The 10,029-nt window shown below is 37.0% G+C and overlaps 1 protein-coding gene across 1 annotated transcript in view; it reads right to left on the bottom strand.

Annotated features, from left to right (window-relative positions):
• Positions 1 to 323: 323 nt before the first annotated feature.
• Positions 324 to 10,029, bottom strand: part of LOC127583983 (prominin-1-A-like) — a 135,780-nt gene continuing 126,074 nt past the window's right edge. Inside the window, 4 exon segments of the mRNA XM_052040461.1 lie at positions 324 to 1,389; positions 4,393 to 4,434; positions 6,717 to 6,754; positions 8,823 to 8,919. Coding sequence (XP_051896421.1) covers positions 8,850 to 8,919 — 70 coding nt within the window. The 3' untranslated portion in view covers positions 324 to 1,389; positions 4,393 to 4,434; positions 6,717 to 6,754; positions 8,823 to 8,849.

Below are 10,029 nucleotides of genomic sequence, written 5' to 3'. Positions count from 1 at the left end.
AGGTCACAAGCAACTTGACAAAGAATGTAAAGCAGGAAGATGGAAGCCCAAGGTCACATGGTACAGCAGAATTCATTTAAGGATCTGGGAGGGTTGATAGAAAGAACAGCAGCAAATTTAAAACGCAAACTAGCAAGTTTTGGAGTTTGTTACTTGAGGTCCAATTGTGTGTTGTGGCCGAGTGCATAGTCTCAGGCACCTTTCATTGTCTGAACCTACATGCCCGTGATGCTGCTGCAAACATGTTTTTCATTGTAACTGTACCTCACTTGTACTCGTGCATATGACAATAATCTCAACTTGACATTGCAAAAGACACCACCCAATATCCAAGACATTTTATTGAATATTCAAAATAGAGGAAATCCCATAAATCTACAACTTTGAACATTATGTACAAATTCAATTCTAAAAAAAGTTATGATTAAAGTATACAGTATTTGCACATTTTTACCCAACAATGAAAGCAACTGAACTACACAATGCCAGAGACAAACTCTTATTTAAATACCTTGAATACTGTATCCTTTAAATTGGTGCTCATGATTAGGTTATGGTTGCAATAAGGTAATCTTAATGTTCTTACCAATTTCACCAATTGGTATTAGTATTTTCAAATGAAATAGCCGGTCTAATATTAGAAAAGTATTCTTATTTTCTTGTACAGTAGTTCATTGCAGACTTTTGGAGAGTGGTTTTCAATATATTTAGCAAAAGGATTCATAAACTACTTTTCACATAAGAAATCTCTTCATTAATTTGAACATCTATCCATACAACACAACAGCATAAATCCAATTGTAACAGTGTATTGTTGCATTTAAACATTTCTCAATTTCAGTTTCACATAAAATATTTAATCCAATCCAGTTTATGCATACAAAACAATCTACATTAAAAATTACAAAATGCAATTTACTCAGCTTATAATACACAAAAATATCCAAAAACACTTAAACTGTTTGGAGTTTAAATTATTCATAAACATGTAACAAAATCATTAGTACAAGTGCTGAAGTAATAAACTGTAAGCCAAAAAGAAAATGATTTTACAGACCAAAACACAAGAGCAGCATGTTGTGGAATAGTAAACTGAAGACTGGTCAAAGGAAGTGTACAAAGCAACATTTTGGGATATGCAAAAAGAGTGCCTGATTGTCCTTCAACTATCACTGAGCAAGACTTGTAAATGTTAATTACACTGATACCATTTGACCAAAGCCTTATTTTTTTTTTTGAGTACACTGTACTTTAAACTATTTATTCCCAATACTTCTTAACACATGGTTAGTAAGGTGCATATTTACTAAGATGTGCTGGACTGGAATCATCTGAAGGTCTTCCGCTGTAAAGCTATTGTTGCACCCACTAAAATGCGTGAAGTTCCTCCTATTGGTGGCAAGCAAAACAACAAAGATGTGAAATCAGACCATAATGAAAATCTGAGTATAAATTAATTTCCTGCAGATTGTTCATTGAAAAGCTGCAAAGGTTACTTCATTATGACAGAATTTCTTCCTTTCATAAACCAGTGCTGAATAGTTTACAAATTTAATTTATCTGAATTATTAACTCACACAGAACAGTACAGAAGTGAAACAGGCCCTTTAGCCCAGGACACCTGTGCCGGCCACAGATGTGATAAATATTACAAATAGCTAATTTCTAAATAAATACACAAACAGTTACAGATGTGTTAACTCAACCTACTTCATTACTGAGCCTTCCTTTCATCAAAGTCAGATGAGTGCATGTCTACAGTTGATTACACAATGTTTAATTCCATTCAAATCTCCACAGAAAATGAAACAGCCACGACTGCATGCAGAAAGACTGAGACAAAACTTGAGGCATAGACTTACAAGACATTAACATTACACAAGTGTCAGGCAATGACCATCTCCAACTATGATGGAGTTAGCTACTTGCCCTTGATATTTGAGTGCAACATCATCACCAAGACCCAATCAACAAACATCTGGGAGGGGTTCACAGTGACCACATAACTGACCACTGAAACTTGACACCTAAATAGTGTTGTAACAGCATGTCTGGAGCTGGATATACTGCGATGAACGATTACCTTCCATTTCTGAAAAAAAACTTTCCACCACCTACAAAACACTAGATTCCAATATTCAATGGAATATTTCACACACCTGCATTAATGCAGCTCTAACAGCAAACTACAAGCTTAACATCTAGTGCAAAGCAACATGTTTAATTCATGCCCCATTCCAAATACCTATTCCCTCCACCACCAGTGCACTGTGACCATAGTGTATACAAAGTGCTCTTGATGAGTGGTGCCAAATACTTAGCATTGCAATATATCTATGCATCCTACAGACTCACACTACCCACATCAACCTTCATTGTAACCTTAAAGAACAAGTTCACAAATCCATGTTGGCAATCTATGATGATCCATGTTGATGCGTGCCTTGCTAAATGAAAGTTTATGTTGTTCCCTAGAAGAGATTCCAATAATTTGCCTATTACTAAATTAATTGGCCTGTAATTATTTAAAAAGGAAACAATAAACTATGACAGCACTCCTCCAGTCTTCTGGCCAGATGAGTGGTGTCAGAGAGGGTTGAGGGTCGAGGGTCAGAGCCTCTGCAATTTCCTTCATTGCTGCTTTTAACAGCCTGAGATGTATTTCATCCCAACTTGACAATTTATCCACTTCTGAGGAGATAAACCCTTAACACTTTCTTTTGCCATGTTTATTCTATCCAATATTTCACCCTTGCCCTCCTTAATTACAACTAGTTAAAATCCAATTCAATTAATTACAGCCCAATCACTCAATTCTCAATCAGCAGCAAAATGATGGAAGGTAGAATGAATATTGCAAGAATGGAATTTATTCTCTAATAACCTACTCACCAAGACCACTGGGCTCATCACAGCCTTAGTCTCAATAAAGACCAGAAAGATGAATTCAAGAGGTGAGGTAGGGGTGAATGACCTCAACTACAAAGGCAGCATTTGACCAAATGTGGCAGGAAGGAGCCCTGAAGTCAATGGGCTTCAAGAGGAAAACATGCCAATGGTTGGAGTTATACCATGCACAAAGGAAGGTGTGTGCTGGGGGGTCTTTCATCCCAGTCCCAGGACATCATTGCAGGAATTACTCACGGCAGTGTCTTATGCCCAACCATATTCAGTTCCTTCATCAATGATCTTTCTTCCATAATGTCAGGAGGTGGGATTGCATGCTGGTGATTGCAATGTTCAATTCCATTCATGATTCCTCATTAAATGTAGTCTGTGCCTTCAGGCAACACGATGCTGACAACATTCAGGCATGACTGATAAATTGGAATCAACATCCATGCCACTGTAGTGCTGGGCAATGAACATCTCCAACAAAAGTTTAAGCTCCTATCCTTGACATTTCATGTTATCTCCTCCCACCCTCACCAACTTCCTGGTGTCATCATTAACAAGAAACTCAGACACAAATAGCCACAAGAGAATGTCGAAAGCTGGGTTTCATCTTACCAAGAGCAACTGTCCTTCAGAGATTCAAGACCTTATCATTATCCACAAGACACAAGACCACTGCAGAACTCTCTCCACTTAGCTAGATGAAAGCAGCACCAAAAACTCAAGCAGCTTGACTCTATCCAATCGCCACTGCATCAACCACCCTAAATATTCATTCTCTCTGTTACCAGTGCACAGGGTTGCCGTGTACTATCTACAAAATGCTCTCCCTACAGTTGCCTAGGCAGCATTTCCCAACCCAGAATGTTCAAAAGCAGCAGGAATACAGGAATACCACCACCCACCCCCCACAATCCAACTCCTAGATCTTCTTGATTTAGAATTGAATTACCAGACTGTCACCCTCTCTGGGTCTAAATCCCGGAACTGCCTATCAATCAGCATTCTAGGAGTACCTTCACTAGAATGACTGCAGTGGTTCATAGCAGCTCATCACCATCCTCGAGGGCAATTAGGAATAAGTGATAAATACTGGTTTTTCCATTGATATCCGGAATGTCCATAATGTGGAAAATAGTCCAAGCTGTTTTAGACAGCTTTTAATAATTTTACAATTTCAAAAAGGAAGAAATCAATACAATGTGAAAATAATCTGGTGAACAAGTTGAGCTTTTCTTCCAAACTCCCTAAAACACCAATAGTTTTCACAGTTCATTGTCCAGAAAACATTAAATGTACAGAAAATTGCCTCTTAGCTCAGTATTCCATTAAAAGCATTGAATATCTAATTGCATTAAAAAATTAAAAAATGCACACTGAAACACAATCAGAAATGAAATGTCTTTGTGTTGATATTCATCTGCATTTTTCATTGAGATCAGACTATGAAACCAAAAGTGTAATTATATACAAAATTGAGATAGTGGTTAAGCATACCTTCAAGCTGCCCAGTTCATCTACCAGTATTCCATTATACTGCTACAATGTCAGAAAGAAATGCAAAAGGTTAAACTCAATACAACTAATTTGATTTCCACATTGTAGCTATTACATTTTTTTAAAAAAATCTTATCTACTCAGTTCAGTGAGAAGCTTCTTTCATAAGAATCTTATTTGTTAAGTCTAACATTTTAATAGCCAAATTAATGTTGACCCATTAATATTTCTACATTTTTATCTGCAATGACATTATTGAAATACAAGACAGTAAATTTGAGCAAGTCAAATTTGCATTATTAGGATATACAGTATAATACAAACTGCACTATTTTACATGACAGAAAAGATTGTACAGGTCTAAAATTCAAGCAAAGCCACTGCCTTCTACCACAAAGAGGAATCTACAGGATGATGAGCCACAGAGAAGGAAGGGTGTCAACACTGCTGGATAACATTTACAGACTGATTTTTTTTTTAAAGACAAAATAGGGAGAAAGTTTTATGCATAGTTTCTGTCTCAGGCAACACCTGGCTATTCATTTTAAAAGAAACAAATTGTGTAAAGCACAATGGTGAATAAAATTTCAGTTTTCTGACATTTCATGACCTCAAAAAAACATTTCAATATCTCAATGAGAAAATTATTTTGTTGCAAAGGCATCAAGTGGAATGCAAGACAACTACCCTTCCTACTGAGCACAATTCAAACACCCAAAAATCATTTATCACAATGTACAGGATCATATCCTGATCCAATTCAGAAATGCACTAAAATACAGCCATTAATTCATTCCATCTTACTCAATTACAGGGGCAAAACATCTTCATCAGAAAATATTTTCTGCTGTTGTAACACAGCCTTCTTCAATTCACACTGTTAATCAGGTTTTGACAACATTCATTCTCTCAATAACCAAATCAATCATTACTCTTTGGATCTTGTGTATCTTCTGATGCCCTTTTCCTAATGCCAGCTTTTCAATCAGAATTGAATATTGTTTAAGTTTGGGATCTGGATCAGCCAGGTTAAAAATATATTTGCAGGGCAATGGATGCAGTGCTGGATGGGTAGATAAGGCTGGGTAGCTCTTTTTCAACTGGCAAGGACACAGTAAACCACATGGCTCCCTTCAGAGTTGTGATTTTTTTCCCCCCTTTGACTTTATACAGAACACTTCTGTTGACCTTAAGTGGCCCGATGTTAAGGGTCATAGTGGGAATAAAGAAAATGAACACGAGCAGTTCCTGCATATAACTGTTTTGTGATAATAAATGCTGGGAAGTGATTAGATGCCAGAATCAGATTAAATTGCAATTCTCTTTGGTGAGGGTGAGGCGGGAAAGAGGGGAGAAATTTGCATTTGTTTACTATATCCAAGACCTGTGGGATAAAAACAAACTGGTAGGCAGTAGAGCATTATGGAAGGGAAGCAGTAAAGGTCAGATTTTAAGGAGAAAGAATGTTACAAAACAGTGTTTTGAAATTTTCTTGTCAATCTGGTGTCTGGGCCAATATCGTTCCTTCAACCACTGCCCAAAACAGATCACTAGAGGTCAATTGTGTGATTTGTTCTTCCTGGAACCTTGGTATTGGTTGGCAAATTTGCTTGCCTACTCTTCAAACAGTAACAAACTGAGGGCCCAAGATACTCTACAAACGAACCATTAAATTAGAAAACATTTTTGATGGTTTTTTTACAACAGAAATACTACAAGGTTATTAATTTTATTTTAAAGTGAATTTACTTTTTTCTTCAAGACAACCACATAATTGTTTTCAGACTAAAAACACATTCAGGAGTAGATTTTTCCATCAATATTTTATGCAAATATAAACACATTCAGACATGAACAGCATAAAAACTGCAGGTGCTTTGCAAAGCCAATTAAAATAACACCTTGTAGCTATGAAAAGCATCTCCAAGGCAAAAAAAAACACCCTTTCAGTAAATAATGGTGGAAAGCAGGAAATGGCATATATCCAATAAAATCTTCTAGTAAAAAATTTTTCAATTTGACACAGCAAACTAATATATCAGAGATTCATTAACCAATTGATATGGAAGAACTTAAAACAAATTATGATCAAATGACATACACGTGGAATCATCATGGAAAAAAAATGGTACTGCTCAAGTTTTTAAGGTCTCCCTAAATATAAGCACTGTACTTGATAAATGTAATATAGTGAATAACAGCACAATTTTGAAAGGAGAAGTGGATATCAACTAAAGAAATCAAAAATACTGACATCAATAAATGAGCAAAATTCTTAATAGCAAAGAACACCCCAAAGTATACAAGCCATAAACATGCCACACCTCTGAATTAGATAATGTTTCAAATCCACTGGAAGCTCCTGGAGGAAATAATTAAAGTTAGTTTTGACAGGCAAGAAACAGATGGTATTTATTATATTTTCACAGAAGGTGCAATGATTCTGCACATGCAAAGGTTCTAAAACAAAGCAAGAAGTCATAAGACATGTTTAACTCACTTTTAAGTAGAAAGGACTACTGAAAAAAAAAATCACACAAGGTCCTGAAAATATTGCTTGCTTATCAGATTAAGGTTATTAGACTTCAACCGTAAATAAACAATTGGATAGCCCAAAATTAACAATCCTCAAGTGATGTGGAAAGATGACTTTTTCCCGGCTCACAACAGTGCTGTTAATAGGCAATGGATTCCTGGCTAAAGTTAAACCCTTCAAAGCAAAAAAATAAAATCACTGCAGCATGAAATGTCTTATTGGTACTGGTACTGGAAAGTTAGAGGAATCAAGTTATGTGAGATTCTTCTGATTGAGCTTGAAACTGACAGAAGGTCAAATTGGAGAAAAGTTGAATTTTAATTTCATAATTTTATTTTAAATAGTGCTACTAAAAATGACTATTCTTATCAATAAAGGAAAACAGCAATAATAGTGTCAGGATGTTGTAATCTGCCTCCAAAGTTCATTCCATTGAATTTAATATTTGACTGCCAATAACATTCTGCATATCCACTGTCTAAACCATGATACAGAGCTGCAATTCCTTAATTTAAGTCTGTTTTGATTATTGGCCTTGCTGTTTATAATATTGCAATGAATTAACATTCCAGTCATGTCAATTTTGGCTCAGTGAATAATATTCTCATCTCTAAATCAGATGCTTGTGGTTTTAAGTCCCTTTCCAAATAATCAATCACTGAAAATAAAGACTGAATAATAAGATCTAGTGTGGCAGAGAGGAATTCCTACATTGTCACAGGTGCCATCTTTTAGGTGAGATATTAAACCATAGCCCTATCAGTCCTCACAAGGCACAGGAAATCCCATAATGCCATCTGTAACAGTCAAGCAATGGGCCATGTGTTCTTGGCAATGCCTGTGCTAGGGTTGTCAACACTATCCTAGGAATAAGGGACACAGATAGGGTGGGGGAGGGGGTATTTACCCAGCTGTATTTGCTTTCAGGGGCCAGATCTGCTGAAGGCCTGCCAACTGTGACCTCTGATTTCCCAGTTACTGAAGACATTTTCTGGTCAGAAGTCACTTGTATTGCTACAAGCTCATGGCATGGTGTTTGCTCTGGGACTTAGCTGCATTGCTGAGCTCCTCATGTAGTTGTGGGCCCTTGTGCTGGCAGATAGCTCCTGACCATCAATGATCCAGGCATGCCAACAATGCATTGGTGCACCTGGTCTGCCAAATAGCATTAGGTACGGCCATGCCTTGAGATGCTAGCAAAGTTGCACTCCCCCCTCCATCCGCCTCCTACATCTCAGACTCCAGCCTCTCCAATCCCACCTTCCCCACCCAGCCTTCTCAGATATTGAGTGAGGCCCCAACACCCCAGCCTAAACTTAACTCAATAGTAGGTGAGACCAGGACCAAAGCAAGCCAAGTTGGCAATGTAAACATGAGAACAGGGACAAAGAGGCAAACAAACATCCAAGGCTGATAAAGCTGTAATAATAATATAGAAACCCAAGTTTTCCCACCTTTGGCCAACAGTCAAATCCTCACAACATGCAAATAATCCTGGTCACCATAAGGTGTTGGGTCTCTACATTGGTCATAAACTATATTAGATGCTCCTTTTATGGTACTTGGACTGTTAGGATACCTGGCACTGCGCCACAAGACCCACTGGAAATGTTTTTTTTTGTATCAAAAATCATACAGGACAGCCAAGTTTCTTTTTAGATCCAGGAACCTCTGTACAACATGGTACTGTTGGTAGTCCAATTCAATATCTCAATCAACAATAAGGAACAGATTACCTGGATGTTACCACATTGCCATTTATGGGAACTCGCTGTTAAATTTCCAACACTCCAAACATAACTGCTCAGCATTAAGGTCATAAGGATATTATATGGTGCTGTCCCACAACAATTTTTTTTAAAAACAGAAGTGAAAGACGTAGTATATCTAGTACCTTAACAACCCCAAAGGCAGGAGTACCTCACCAACCAGAAAGCTTGGGAGGAGCAGAAGCTCTGGGAAATCGGGTCAAAGTATCATATGGTGGAGTGCTATTGTCACAAAATAAAAACCCAGAAACAATTAAGTGAGGTATTTACCACATCAGTTATACAATAATTTACTGAACTCTGTTTTGAGACTGTGCAAGCATGTATTCTTTATTACTCTGCTCTTTGTTCAAATGGAAGTGACCATATTAAAAAAACTGCTGAATTTATGTTGAGACAAGTTACTACAGAAGTGAAGAACTTGCATTTCTGTAATGGTGTTTTGAAAGAAGTGTTTGCTTGTCTTTGACCACCATTTAAAATATCAGCAGGGCAGCATAAAATATGAAAATCTACAAATCTCATGAAAATATCAGCAGCATGCTCTGATACAATAAGAAAATGATTGGAGCTTTGTGTTTATACACAAACTGCACTCTTTCAAATCGGTGAAACAGGTTTAAAATCACCCATTCCCAGAAATGAATCATCACCAGTTTACACAGTGGAATTAGCTTCATATTTCTAATAATTATTTTATGTAAAGCTTCTAAAACTACAGTGCAACTGTTTAAATTTGGACAGTGATTCATCTAGTACTGTATATTTGCTCAAGCTACCCAGTTTTTGAACTTCAGTTAACTAAAATATTTAAATCCAAAACATATTCAGAACCCTGAATTGCTCAAATTAGTCCAAAAATCAGACTCCAAGACCTGCTTTAGCTGCTTTATGTAAAGAATAATCTACTCAGCTCTACAAACACTTTAAAAAGTGGGTTTTAAGAGAAAGCACTTATATCCTACTGGTTTTTCAAAAAAACTTGGAAATATGTTATATCTACAACCATGGAAATAATTACCATTATGTTTGAACGTACAAGGCTTGTGTCAGAAACAATAGGGAGTGTAACAAGATGCTGGAGGAACTCAGCGGGCCAAGCAGCATCCATGAAGGGAAATGGACAGTCAATGTTTTGGGTCGAGACCCTTCATCTGGACTGGCTAACTGGGTATGCAACCCTGCTAACTATGCACAAAGTACCAGAGGCTTTTCATCCAAGCCAAAACAATTCTTCCCTGTCATCCACCAGAGGCACTGGTAAAAATTAGCCACTTGAACTTGTTCACTGTGCCCTAAAATAATCCATATATCTGAAATTCCAGCTCTCCA

Source organism: Pristis pectinata, chromosome 2, assembly GCF_009764475.1.
Source record: "Pristis pectinata isolate sPriPec2 chromosome 2, sPriPec2.1.pri, whole genome shotgun sequence".
NCBI lineage: Eukaryota > Metazoa > Chordata > Chondrichthyes > Rhinopristiformes > Pristidae > Pristis > Pristis pectinata.
The sequence above is the reverse complement of the archived record's forward strand: the minus strand, read 5'-3'. Positions and strand labels throughout refer to the sequence as shown.